This window comes from Sceloporus undulatus, chromosome 1 (genome assembly GCF_019175285.1).
Source record: "Sceloporus undulatus isolate JIND9_A2432 ecotype Alabama chromosome 1, SceUnd_v1.1, whole genome shotgun sequence".
Taxonomy (NCBI): Eukaryota; Metazoa; Chordata; class Lepidosauria; order Squamata; family Phrynosomatidae; genus Sceloporus; species Sceloporus undulatus.
Genome location: NC_056522.1, coordinates 84,048,306 through 84,063,332, shown reverse-complemented (window position 1 = coordinate 84,063,332; position 15,027 = coordinate 84,048,306). Strand labels below are relative to the sequence as shown.

The 15,027-nt window shown below is 41.3% G+C and overlaps 1 protein-coding gene across 1 annotated transcript in view; it reads right to left on the bottom strand.

Moving 5' to 3' along the window:
• The window catches only part of SYNE1 (spectrin repeat containing nuclear envelope protein 1), a 429,497-nt gene that overhangs the window by 397,165 nt on the left and 17,305 nt on the right, over positions 1-15,027 (bottom strand). The window contains 1 exon segment of the mRNA XM_042446890.1: positions 1,453-1,733. Coding sequence (XP_042302824.1) covers positions 1,453-1,519 — 67 coding nt within the window. The 5' untranslated portion in view covers positions 1,520-1,733.

Genomic DNA, 15,027 nt, shown 5'->3' with positions numbered 1-15,027 from the left:
CTATGACTCTGGAGAACAAGGTTCAAATCCTAACTTGGTCACAGAAGCCACTGAGTAACTTTGAGCAAGTCACACTCTCTCAACCACAGAGGAAGGCAAAGACAAACCTGCTCTGAGCAAATCTTGCCAAGAAAACCATTTGATAGAGTTGCCTTAGGGTCACCATAAGTCATAAATCTTGAACGCACATAGCAGCAATAACAAGTCCCATCCAAAGAAGGTGGCCCAGAGGGATACCACTGTAAATGATATCAAAATCTCTGAGAAGTCCATCAATAAAAACGGGCATATTCCCACAAGATGTTTTGGATTAAAACTCTCACAATCTCTGATTAACCAAGATGGATAAGGTTTATGGAGCTGTGTTCCAAAATTTCTGTAGGATACAAGGTTGCCAACCCCTGCTCTGAACTGAAAGAGTCACTTTGGACATGACAATAAATCTTGTGACATATCAGATTTTTGCCCACCAAGCTGTATTCAGCCACAGAAGCACAGCTAAGGCACTTCCCCTCCCCGTGTCTTCTGCTCTTCCCCTCAGAAAAAAGAGAGAATCCACCAACAACTCATTGCTTGAAGTTAACTTATTTTGAATAGACCATAGCTGAGACTGACTAAAGTCTGGTGGTTGATCAAAAAATTGTAGGTAACCAAACACAGAAGGAAATGCTTCTGATCTCCTTGTAGATTCCAGAAGTCCTTGTGAAAGAAAATAGAACTTTTATGTCTTGAAAAAAGATAGTTCCTGTGAGTTACAATCTAGTATTTTGGTGTATGATGATTACCATAGCAAATTTTTCAGTGACTTAATTAATGAATGAATGACTTTGCATCTATACAGATATAAATTTTTACATACATAGGTCTATGCAGCTATACATTTTTACTTTTTTCAAAATGGTTTTAACTAAGTTTTAACTTATTTCTTAATATTAATATTATTTAATATTTTTTTAACTTTTGTAATTAATGTTTTGGTTTTATCCCTTTAAATTATTGTAACCCACCTTGCATCATATTTTGGGAGAAAGGCAAGATATAAATCCCCAAAATTAATTAATTAATTAATTAATAATAAAATAAATCTTCAGTGACCATTTCTATCTGCTGAAAGGAGTCATGTTTCACACCAGGTTTACAGTGTGGACAAATTCCCGATTGTTGTTCTATATCTGATCATATTGTACATACTCATATACTTTTAAATAACCATAGCAGTGCTAAAAAACATCATTATCATAAGGACATTATTAATAAATTAGGAACTGGCAATACAGTATGAGCGATTTCTCCTTGACTTCAATGAATGCAAAAGTACATGTCCATTTCAAAAGGGCTAATTGAAAAGTTCCATGTGAATTTGTTGTATGTTTTTCAACAGACTTCACTGCAGTTCAATAACATTTCAAGAAGTGGACAAAGCTGAGCTTACAAGCTCTACTAGTCACTTACCTTGAAGTCTCTGCATGACACCAGCAATATCCCGAGGTGTTCTTCCTGCTAGCCTTGAGGAGGCCATTTTTGGTGTGTAGCAAAATAAATTTTCTATATAGAATATCCACTTTAAGATGCCAGATTCTGATCATTTCATTTTGCAAAACATCATTACTTGCAGCACTGCATGCCTTAGTAAGTCATTGTGGGTTGAGTTTTTTTTCAGCCAAGAAATGTTCAGTTTTCCAAAAAAAGACAGCACTACAGAACTGCTGTCTTTCATGAGACCTCAGCCAAATCTGAAAAAGACAGATAAATGCAACACTTCAGAGAACACCTACAGTCATTTATATAAAAATACCTCACAATATTATCAGTAGATCAAGCATGCAGAAATGTGGTTGCCTGGTTGTCCCAGGTGACTAATGACCTAATTCTATGAGCCACTGCATTGGAAAAGCAGCACAACCACTGTTGCACCAGAGGAATACAAAGAGTGGTGGGATTTTATCAGCTGGGATGGGGCGGTTTCCAGACTTCATGTAAAAGGAGGAGTGTGGATCAGTATTACTGCCCTGGCAACCTCTAGTGAAAAGCATGGCTACCTAAAGACATGATTGTGTGTTTGAGAAATGAGTTTAGCACCAGTAGGCGGATGAGCTAAACTCTGGGATTGAAGCATATGCCATTTTATCATACTTCAGGTATCACATATTCAATTTTCACTGCAAATCATCATTTACCAGTTATGACTGCATTCGTGATTGGAGCATGTGGGATGCCATAATAATGATGGTGCCACACGCTTCTTCTGCAATATCAGTTATGTACATCCTTTGGTTTTGAATATAAAAAAAACTTTATTGTTGTTTTAAAATCTGACTGATAATCTGGATAACAGAATCTAAAGTTTTCAATAAAGGGAATATGTGCCAAGCTGTGATGGTTTGAGGACACAAAGCGACACTTACTTATGCAGAAATGCGTATGAGGATTGTTAAATCACATTTCTACTAGTAGTTTATTTTCCGTTTTGGAAACGGCTCCAAACATGTCCCTTTTGTGTTATGAAAAGAGCAGTGATCTCTGCAGCCCCACAGAAAAAAAAGTTTAATGATGCATAAAGAAACAGGAAAAGTCTCTTACTTCAGCCATCTCAACTAAATGGGTACCTAAAAATTTAAATAAAACTACAGCTGTACAGTTAAATGCCTTCAAATAATATAGCATTAACAATATTGTTATAAGACTTGCTAACTTCTTCATTACAGCTGCATCTAATTCTGATTTACAATATTATATAACTATATTTATATGCATGTTTTACAGTCCCAATTGTATTAGTAGCTGCACAGCACAGATTGTGGTGAGATAGTACTAGGATAGTGCCAGAAATACTCCCCATGCTCCCCCACATACAGGTAAGCATTCTTACCTTGAAGGTACTGCATTTATCACTTTAACATCATCTTACTTTTCAGTGCTTCAAATGTTAAAAACGTTTGCATTTTAAAAATATTTGTAATACAAAACATACTTCCTCCTATTGTAGCACCTCATTTTATATAAAAGTCAGCAACTATTCTCATGAATAAATCAGCCACACTGATTGAAGACTGTAAACTATCTGATTTAATAATTTATTATCTCATGCTTACGAGACAGCTGTCTATACTTGTCACGTAGTATAGGACTATTTGGGGACAGAGGAAGAATCCTCATGAGTAAAGAACTCTTTCTGAAACAGGGGCCCAGTACACACTGCCAGGATGTGATGATAGTAGGGCTCAGGACCGCGCACCAACTGCATGGTCCTGAGCCCTACTACATGCGGGTGGCACCATTACAGTGCCACCCCACCCACATGGGGGCTGTGTGCAAAGGAAGAGACGTTGCAAGGGCTGCAATGCTCTAGGCGGCTCCTTTTCTGGTCCACAGCGTTGCCAGGCAGTTTGGTTGCTATGGCAATGCTGCGGACCAAAAACGGGCACTTACAGACCGCCCTGAAAGGGGTGGTCTGTACTGGCCAAGGGTCTCTTTTTTTATTAAAAGGAGGACTTCAGCCCAAGTTCATGCAATGCTCTTCCCTAAAGCAGACCTATGAGTCTGTGAATCACACCTTGTTTGTATCCATCTTATCCACATGTTGTATGGACTATCTCATGTTAAACCATGAACTAATTTTGGACTCTGCTTTTGGAATTACCTTTGCCAAAACACCTACACCCTGATTGGATCCTGTTGGTCTAGCCCCTGGGAGTATTTGGCCATGCTTCCAGAATCATACTTAACCTTGGCCTTTCCTGGAGCTACTACTACTACTATAAGACTATAGGACCACTTCTGACTGCGACCTACATTTATCCCTTCTTAGAAAGAAAGAGAAAAAGAAATAAAAGAGAAGAGAAGGGGATATTCTATACTATCTCCCTCCCATATACAAACAGCTGTTATCAAGCCAACCATATCATAGCTTGAGGCAATGCCCTGTGGCAGGATTTCACACAGATGTCTTTAAAAAAAAACTTCAAAAGTTCATAAAACACTCAATTGTAATTAGTCTAAGGGCCCGTATAGACAGGCCAAAATAATGCTGCTTTGGGTCACTTTGGATATATGCTGTTTAAATGACACACATCTTAATAATAATAATAATAATAATAATAATAATAATAATAATAATTATATATATATATATATATATATATATATATATAATAAAATTTTATTTATATACCGCTTTTCCAATGATCAATGCGGTGTACAACAAGAATATAGTTACATACAGGTTAAAAATATAAAATCTACATATCTCAGTATACATAAAAAAACACGGCCAAGAATCTATCAGTCAAAGAAGTGCAAATCTATCACGAACAGTAACTACAGAGAGTCAGATGGGTATGCTAGTCAGAATAAGTGTGTCTTCAGAGCCTTTTTAAAGGCATCCAAAGTGGAGCAAGCTCAGATTTCATCAGGAAGATTCCAGAGAGTAGGTGCTGTCGATGTGTATGACCTTTTGTGAGTTGTTGACAACCTCACTCTAGGACATTCTAATAAAAATTTCCCTGATGTTCTAAGAGTGTGGGGCGGATTGTGTGGGAGAAGGCGCTCCTTCAAGTAGCTCGGGCCCAAGCCATGTAGGGCTTTATAGGTAATAACTGACTCTTTGTATTGAGCCCGGAAGCTGATGGGCAGCCAGTGAAGAGATTTTAATACCGGGGTTATATGGTCTGCCCTGGATGTTCCAACGACCAGCCTGGCTGCCACATTTGGAACTAACTGAAGCTTCTGGACCTGGTACAAAGGTAGCCCCATGTAGAGCGCATTACAGAAATCTAACCGAGAGGTTACCAGTGCGTGTACTACTGTTTCAAGGTCCTTTAGGTCTAAACAGAGTCGCAGTTGGCGTATCAGCCGAAGCTGGTACCAAGCACTCTTGGCCATCGCATCCACCTGGGATGACAATTGTAGGGATGCGTTCAAGAGTACTCCCAAACTGCGAACTTTGTCCTTTAGGGGGAGAATAACCCTGTCCAGGATTGGATGACAAATTTCCCTGCCTGGACTTGAGGTACCTATCACAAGTACCTCTGTTTTGTCCAGATTCAGCCTGAGTTTATTTTCCCTAATCCAGCTCATTACTGACCCCAGGCAAGCATCCAGAGGAGAGGTGCCATCCTTAGTCACTGTATCAGTCAGAGACATGGAGAGATAGATCTGGGTGTCATCAGCGTACTGATAACATCGAGCTCCATGCCTCCGGATGATCTCTCCCAGCGGTTTCATGTAAATGTTAAACAGCGTGGGGGATAAAATGGCGCCCTGTGGGACGCCAGATGTTATCTCCATTTTACGGGAGCAGCAATCCCCCAGCCTCACCATCTGGGACCTTCCCAAGAGATAGGATCAGAACCACTGGAGCGCAGTGCCTCCAATGCCCAATTCCCCCAGGCGTCCCAGAAGGATACCATGGTCAATGGTATCGAAAGCCGCCGAGATGTCCAAGAGTACCAACAAGATCACATCTCCCCTGTCGATGCCCAGACGAAGATCATCGACTAAGGCGACCATAGCAGTCTCAACTCCGTATCCCGCCCTGAAGCCAGTTTGAAATGGGTCTAGATAATCGGTTTCCTCCAAGACAGCTTGGAGTTGGGAGGCAACTGCCCTCCCGATCACCTTGCCCAAAAATAGTAAAAGAGAAACTGGTCAATAATTGTTTGTCAGCAGGGGATCAAGGGAGGGATCGGTTTTACTATTGCCTGATTCAAGGCAGTTGGAAATGTACCCTCCCGAAGAGATGTATTAATGATAAGATGTAACAATGTTTTCATTGCATCTCCTCCCTGAACAATCAACCAAGAAGGGCATGGGTCGAGAGCGCATGTTGTCCTCTTTACACTTTCAAGGAGCTTGTCCACGTCATCGGTACTTACAAACTCAAAGTGATCCAGGATAACCTTGTTTCCAGAGTCACTGGATACCTCTCTTATTGATTCTGTCAAAAAAATGGCATCAAGATCAGCCCTTATCTGACAGATTTTATCGGCGAAGAAATCGTTAAATGTGTCACAGCAGGCTGTAGTTGGTTCTAATAAAGGGTTCAGGGTGGTCGGTACATGAGTTAATTCCCTGACCACCCTGAACAGCTCTGCTGGACGAAACTCCGCCGACACAATCCGTGCAGCATTGAATGAATTCTTTGCTGCACTGATTGCCACTCCGTAGGAATGTAACATGTTCTCATGGAGTGTCTTATCAGCTATGCGCTGATGTTTCCACCAGTAATGCTCTACTCGTTGCACAGCCTGCTTCATGTGGCGTAGGTCTTTCATATACCAGGGTCTTCTGTTTGAAGCGGGCTGGTAAGGACGCTCGGGAGCAATACTGTCTATTACCCCAGTAAAGTTCTTATTCCAATTATTAACCAGGGATTCGACAGAGTCGCCATTTTTCCCAAATATAATTCCCTCTAGGGCGTCTTGGAACCTTTTGGGTTCCATCAGCCTTCGAGGGCGGACCATTCAAATGGGTCCTCCACCCCTGAGGGGTTTTTGGATTGTGGCGTTCAGTCCCACCTTGATCAGAAAATGATCCGTCCATGACAGGGGGGAAATATCAGTTATCTCTGCTCATGGATATTCCCGGTCCATACTGAATACCACATCGAGAGTATTACCAGCACAGTGTGTTGGGCCCTGGACCAATTGGGACAGGCCCATGGCTGTCATGGAATCCATGAACTGCCGAGCTGCACCTGTCAGATCTGATAAGCCAGTCTCGAAGGGGATGTTGAGGTCCCCCAGGACAAGAAGCCTGGGGAACTCCAGCACCAGCTCTGAGACTAGCTGTGTCAGCTTGGCCAGGGAGTCTGTTAGGCTACGGGGTGGACAATAGACCAACAGAATCCCCAGACTGTCCTTGGCCTTTAGGGTCAGGTAAATACATTTGATGTGCATCAGTTTCGGAACCGGGTTTCTGGTCAAGGTGATGTTACCTCTATAGACGACAGCCACTCCTCCCCCTCGCCCACTTTCCCTGACCTGCTCCTTCACCACGTACCCAGCTGGGAGAGTTTTAGCCCAGGTCACACAGCTATCTTCCCCCAGCCAGGTCTCTGTGATGCATGCTAGGTCACCGTTCGTTTCATCTATTAGATTATACAAGATGTGTGACTTGTTCTTCACCGACCTAGCATAGCACAGGAGCAAGGAAAGGGTCTGTGGTATGCTTGGGACAATCCTCGGCTCTTTCAGGCTAACAGGGTGATTAGAAGGCGGGATGGATATTAAGCATAGATCTCGCCTTCCTCTAGGAATATCTCTCACCCTGTTAACACCCTATCTCCCCATGCCCCGCGCAACTCCTATTAGTGCACCTTGAGTCATATTAGACTTTACATTAATATCAATATCCTCTCTATTCCTGGCAGTAATCTCATCTCCATTATTCCCGATTAGTTATATTACTGATAGAGTTGTCAACATGATGTATGCTAATACGAGGCAGTAAGTAAAATGATGGATAAAACCTAGGGAAAAACCTAGTTTTATCAATGGCATCCTAAACTACTATGCTGGTTGGTACTTCTACTATAAAGACTCTCTGCCTACTCAATAGAGTTCCCCTGACTGATGAAGCCCTAAAATACAATGTGAACCTGCAGAATTCCCCCCTCCCCTATTAAAAAAAACCCCCAACAGGCGGGTGCACACATGGTCTTCCAGGCGTGTGGCGGCGTCTGGGAAGCCGGCAGGCCGGCTTCAAGGTTGCCGCTCCCACTGGTGCCTCTCCCTCGTTCCGCCCCCCGCCAAACAGCTGGCACAGTCCGGCGCGGGTGCGCGCGTGGTCTTCCGGGCCTGAGGCGGCGTCTGGGAAACCAGCAGGCCGGCTTTGAGGTCGCCGCTCCCACCAGCAACTCTCCCTCATTCTGCCCCCTGCCAAACAGCTGGCACAGTCTGGCGCGGGTGCATGCATGGTCTTCTGGGCGTTATTAAGAGGCCAGAAGCTTAGGACCAAAGCATGGCTTTGGTGTGGCTTGCAGCTTCTTATGATGCATGCATCGTTTAAACAGCATACCTCCAAAGTGACCCAAAGCAGCTTTATTTTGGCCTGTCTTTACAGGCCCTAAGTTTGGTATAATAATTCAGTTTTCCAGACCATAAAGCCTGCCCGCCCCTTCACACAGTAATGGTGGATGTCAGAGTCATCATTAGGTGAAATTATCGTACCCCCTCTGGTGCCTGATTTACCTCTTCCAAATTTGGCTCAAATTCGGAAGTTAAGCTGATTTTATCACACAAAATGGCTCCCCGTTGCCTCCAGGGCTGAATTCAGTCCCCGTAAGTCACTTTGGCTGCCATTTTTCCCCAGATCAGAAGCTTCCAAATTGAGGGGAAATGGCCGCTGAAGCAACTTTTTTTAAAATTAAAATTTTATTAATACATTCTAAAACAAAACACGACAACAAACAGTACACCAAAACAACAATAAATACAGGCAATAACCCAGATAAGGCCCTGAAATTACAGATAAAAGGTGTATTCAGGGATCCTGAAAGACATCTTTTCATTAAAAATTTAGCTAAAATTGGTGGATGTCTAGAGACTAAATCTTGCTGGATGTATTCAACAAATGGGTGCCAAATCTTATGAAAGGTCAATCCAGAGTGTAAGCCTCTCGCTCTGTTGTTATTATCTGCCATTTTCTCCATTAACCACAAGTCTCAGAGTCTAGTCCACCATCCTGCAATATTCAACTTTCCAGTTTTCCAGTTCCTGGCTATCTCAAGCCTGGCAAAAGCCAGAAGCAAACTAATACATTTTTTATGCTGCAGGGCTTTATTTTCATTCATAAAAATGGAGAACAGGAGCAAGAGTGGTGATAATTGTATACTTTGTTAGTGATCTTAATGATCAATTGTAAAATTTCTGTTCAATACTCATGCACTAAGGGGCAATCTAGCCACATATATACAAAGGTTCCCCTACCTTCACAACCCCTCCAGCATTTTGGATTAGCATTGGTAGTCATACGAGCCAATTTGACTGGGGTGAGGTACCACTGATGGACAATTTGATAGTATTGTTTTTAATTGCAATGGACCTAGTTTTAAATGGTAAATGATTCCATATATTTCCCAGGTTTTACTATCAATTGAAAGGGAAAGTTCTGCTTTCCATCCTGCCTTATGAAGGGTTGAGTTCCCTAATGTTTCCTCTAGCAGACAATTATAAATGCATGCTATTTGGCCTTTAGAATATGTAGTAGGAAAAACACACATGTTTCCAAAAAAAAAGTAAGTGGCAAGGATATTCCTGTATCTAAAGCAGTTTCTCTAAGAATAATTGTATCTATATTATTTGATACCAGTTCTGATTACCAGGGCCTAGAACACTGATTAGTTGCTCCATTGTGATAGTTATCACATTGTGGAACAGGTCTCTAACTGTATACAGGCCATAAAACTCCCAACCTTGAAATTGTACGTATTTTTCTGGGCTCTGGAAAAGAGGGTGAGTAAGAAAAGGTCCTAAAGGGGAAGGGTAGGGAGCCAAGAGATGCCTCCATTTCTCACTGAAGCAACTTACAGGGCCTGAATTTAGCCCTCGAAGCAATGGGAAGCCATTTTGTCAGAAAAGGCCATGCAATAAAATCAGCCTAACTTTGAATTTGAGCCAAATCCAGAAGAGGTACATTGGGGACTGGAGATGGTGCAATAATTTTCTTTGTCTCTATATTGCTGCAAGCACACAGGAGGCAAGCTTGCCCTAGTGATCGATTTGTGTGGCATGTGATTAGGGTTGCCATTTCACAGCAGTGGGCGGGACTTTCCTGCCTCCTGGGGGCGTGCCTGGTCCTGCCCCGCCCTCCCCCCATTCCCGAGTGGCTGCCCGACTCAGGGCTCCCAGGGCTGCTGCCTCCCTTTCATACAGTGCTGAGCAGCATGTCTGGAGCAGCAGCTGCGGCTGGAGCTAGCAGGGAGCGGGGTCTGCTGCTCTGCCCTGCCCCTATTGGCCAGCCCTCTCAAGGAGCCAGCCCTCTGCTTCCTTATTTGAGCATGCTCCAGCTCCAAGCAGGGAGGGCTTTGCACTCAGGCAAGCTGCTTTTAGTTCTTCCCCTCTTTCTCTTTCCACTCCTTCTCTTCTTGTTATTCCATTTTTTTTCTTCTCCTCCTCTTCCCCTCCTCTGCCTCCTCTCCTTTTTCTTCCTTTCTTCCCTCTCCTCATCTTCTTTTTCTCTTTATTCCTATTCTTCTTCTTTCTCCTCCTTTTCTTCTTTCTCCTTCCCCTTTTTTCTCCTCCTCCCCCTTCCTCCTCTGCTGTTGCTGTTGTTATTGTTGTTGTTGTTGTGTGCCCAACTCCTTTCTGACTTATGGCAACCCTGCCTCTAGCCCTCTTATTTACCCCCCTCTCTCTAAGCCCCCCTCCTCTTCTTCTCAGAGGTCCAGGGCTTCTCAAGGCTTTGCCCCCCCATTACAAAAGAAAAAAGACTTTGCAAGGGATCTGACCCATAAATCCCCCCTAAGTTGAGACATACCTGGGGAAAAAGAGGGGGTGAGGGGTTTTGGGGTGGGTTGGAGGAGGCAAGGAAAAGGAGGAAGGGGGGAATTGCTAAGAAGGCTTGGGAGTGGGAAATGTAGTTTGCAGTGGCAAAAGGGGTTGCCTGTGGTCTTTCAAATCCCATGCCTGCTTGGGAGTGGGACTTGCAGTTTGCAGTGGCAAAAGAGGGTGCCTGTGGTCTTTCAAATCCCATGCCTGCTTGGGAGTGGGACTTGCAGTTTGCAGTGGAAAAAGGGGGTGCCTGTGGTCTTTCAAATCCCATGCCTGCTTGGGAGTGGGACTTGTAGTTTGCAGTGGCAAAAGGGGATGCCTGTGGTCTTTCAAATCCTATGCCTGCTTGGAAGTGGGACATGTAGTTATAGAATTGGGTGGCCGGGGGGAGTATTTGGCCAGAAAGAGAAGTACATTTCTGCCATCTGTCTAGGAATAATGCCAAAATGTCCTCCATTTTGAGCAGCCGAAGAAACATGCATTTATATTAACATTTTTTTAAAAATTATCAAATTTTTCATGTGTCCTCCATTTTTTAAAAAACATGTCCTACATTTGAAAATGTGGCCCTACAATTGTCCCGGTTTTGAGGTCCTGACTTATGGCAACCCTACATGTGATGCCTAACAAAATAGCCCCTATGCAACATTTCTGAAGGAAAAAGAAAATTAAGGCACAGTTAAGAAACTTCCTTTAAAAATGAAATGAAATTACAATGTACACAGAATTAAGAATCTCTCTTTCTCTGTGACACTTTTTTATTTAAAAATCTATGCTCACAGGAGTTAGAATGTCTATCAAAGTACTATACAGATGTGGAGATGTTTACTCTATGGGACCTGAATGTTCTGAAATAAGGTACATTGCCAAACAGGCATGTGCTTCCTAGGAAAGGCAGTAATGCTTTGCTATTAGCAGGCTGTGATTCAGTCCACATAGACAATAAGCAAACATATTAAAAACATAACTTATGGCAAATTAAAAATATCATGATGATGAAAAGTAACTGAATAAAAGCTCATTAAAATTAGGCATACCATTCAGAATCAGAGAGGCATATGTTTATTTACACACATATCTTGCTGTTGGATCTTACTCTAAGGAAATTCAGCACAGCTCTCATAAAGTTTCATATCTCATCTAATCTATAGACAGAGCTGTAGAAGTATAGTGTATGATGTTATCTCAGTTTATTCTTTAGGCCATTTAGGAGGGCTGTTCCTACAGAATGCTTACTGTTACTAGGACCAGATGTACAAACACATGTCACAGAGTTGGTTGTGATACACTGGCACAAAGAAATTCCAACATTATTGTGGCACCTTGAATACTAAACACATGTATTATGAGATAGACATTCCTAGATTATGGAATGAATCAAATAAAGAAAGTGTGTGTCCTTTAATGTACAAATAAGATATATTGTAGAAGATAACTGCAGAGTATAGGGGTGGCAGTCTAATAAACATATGTTTAGATGGCAAGGTGTAAAAATGACCAAACTGTGTGTGTTTGGTAACAGATATAATGGCATGGTCTGTTCATATAAGTTATACCCTATGCATACTGAAATTTTTGAAGAAAAATCAGCAGTGATTATGTAAATAAAATATGAGCTAAACTGGTTTTATTTTAATGCATATAAAATGATTACTTCTTAAAACACCGAATATTAAAAGTTTTACATAACAACAACTTTTGCCTGCAGTTATTTTTTTCTGAGTTTATCCTGTTCATCCACATATGGTAAGAAGTTAAGCAACAAATAACCAGTTAATTACCCTTCTGATCCTAAAGTAAGACTCTGATGTGTATTAGATGTGTGATAGATGTTACATGGCTTTGTGTGGAATGGAAATCTAAACTTTAGATAAGGCACTCTAAGCTGTAACAGATGGGAAGAGAAAGAGCATTAGCAAAAGAGGAGACCACATCAACAGCACCTCCACTTCAGAATTACAACACTTACTCACCCTATATATCTATATATGAATACGGGGATGTATATATGAAAAAAAAAATAAAACCATACTTTGCTTTGTTTAGTTAATTAAAGCATTGATCTGACATAAAAGATAACTGATCTGAACATGATAAAATGATGCAAATACAAGACTATCTGTTATAAACAGAGCATACATATTGGAATGGCCCAATTTCCTAGCAATAAATATAAAAGGAAAAACCAGGAAAGTATTGGTTTCCTTCTTTCATATTTAATGCACAAACACTTATGTGCCACTCATAACCAATGGCACAAAATGTGCTTCATGGTATTTGATACCAATATATATTGATATATTTTATATTGAAAGGTAATGGTATTAAGTAAATATATATTTGACCCTGGGTGTTTTATTTTCTGAAACAAAACATCCTCCTCATATCCTCATAAATATGGAAAACAGTAATATAATTTCCTCTATAAAAGCAAGCATATAAACTCTAGAAAGTCAGATTTCCACAACTCTGCTGAACTCCTGGGTTGATTTGTTTTGTTCTTTTAAATATGCAAAACCTAACTTTATAAAAGGGGCCTAAAAACCCTAAAGGCATAAGATCCTGTTGATCTTGGAAGCTAAGTAGTGTCAGTCCTGTTTAGTACTTGGATGGAGACTGCCAAAGAATACCAGGTGCTGCAGCCTATATTTCAGAAGAAGGAACTGAAAAAACTAGTTCTGAGTATTCCTTGCCTGTGAAAACAGGTAATTTGAAGGCACATGCACACACAAGAACATTATAAATGGAAATGCTGACACTTTGTACTCATCCATGATCAGCCTTGCCTGTGTGAGGTAGAAGGCCGTAAGAATGTACAGGAAGTAGTTACCTAAACTGCAGTTGGTGTTGGGTAATGACCAGACAGTTGCCTCTACAGTTTACACAGAATGGCTGCATTTTCTTAATGCCACTTTAAAGTATCTTGTCTTCATGGAAATTGAATCATGCCATGTAGCCACAGAGTTTAATTTTTTCCACATACCGCTCACTAACCAAGAGATTGAGGGTGGATGCAAATACCAGCATTGCCAATTTCCAGGGAATTCCCCGGAATCCGGGGAATTTAATTAATTTCTTTCCAGGGATTCTGACCGAATATTCTGGTAAATGTTGGGGAATTTTGTGGGTTTTGGATTTTGGTAAAACATTCCAGGGAATATTTTTGAGGCTTGTTGGCAATACTGGCAAATACTCAAGATCATCTGGTTCTGTGCACAGGTCTTTAGTCAGTGTAACAGAACATGGTATGTTTCCTGTACATAATCATTATTTCACATAAAAGTGTGTGGTCTTAGAGCAGTTTCTCTCAACTTGGTGTCCCAAGATTGCTGCCTGAGGATGGTGAGTCTAACATATCTGAAAGTTACAAGACTGAGGGAAACTGTTTTAAGCACTCCACCTCTCTACATCTGCCCTGACTGCAGAGAAACAATTACAGTGCATATTGCCAAACTTTAAAGAAACTGTCCCCTTCCTGGCACTTCCTAGGTGGGGCTAGGGTGAAAATATATATATATAATTTTCCAAATTTCAATTGGAATTCTAAATTTTTAATCATTAGCAAAACATTAAGAACTAAATCCAAAGTCTGTGGATGCCTCTGGCACCAGCACAATGGCATTTCCTTCTTCCACCTACCTCTCCTATATCTTCATACCTACCAGAAAAGCAGTTTCAAAGGGCTTCTCTGCCCTCCAGAGCAAATTCCAGAGGTTTATAGGGGACTACAAGTACATCCTTCTATCTTCTCTACTCCACCAATGCAAGGTCTGCCCTATATCTTGCCCTAAATTTATCTCCCATTAAAAAAATAACATTGTCAAAATGACATGTTATCATAAACATGTCAAATCTACATTTGCAAAATGAAAGTTGCCAATCATTGGTTTTCTTCCCAATCACTGGCTTTCATTTGTTTCTTTTTTTCTAATCTAGTTGAAAAGGGCATCCGCCAAGCAGGCTAACTCTTGTTTCCTGAAAATTCTGGGCTATCAATATCTGTATCTCCAAAAAGACTGAAAAACACACAAAGATAGAACAGTTGTTGTTTGCTACTTCCATTGTGGTAGAGTAGAGCTAGGCAAAGCAGAAAAGTTTGTAAAGTTTGTAATGTTATTTTATTATTTTATGCTGGCCATGTGCCATAATAAATTATCCAATTTGGAAAAAAAAAGTTTGTAATGCAGGGCCAAACTGTGGACATGGAAATGGGCACATATTTAAGTCTCAGTCCTGAACAATTGATGTACACCCCAGAGTTTTCAAGATCTCCATGAACTGAGCATGGTGTTCTGGACAGGTCTCCGTAAGTTAGTTGAATATGATTACTGAGTTTCCATGACTGACAGGCCACCTTGCAGGGTATCCAACAGGATTGCCAGAGTGAAAATATAGAGAGCCTCGGTACCTTTAATAATTGTGTAGAAAGGAGAAGCTCAGCAGGTCTTGTTTGCTTGCACAACAACCAACACCTATTTAAATTCCCTCTTCTACACAACCATTACAAGATACAAGAGCCCTAACCAGTTTTTATTCT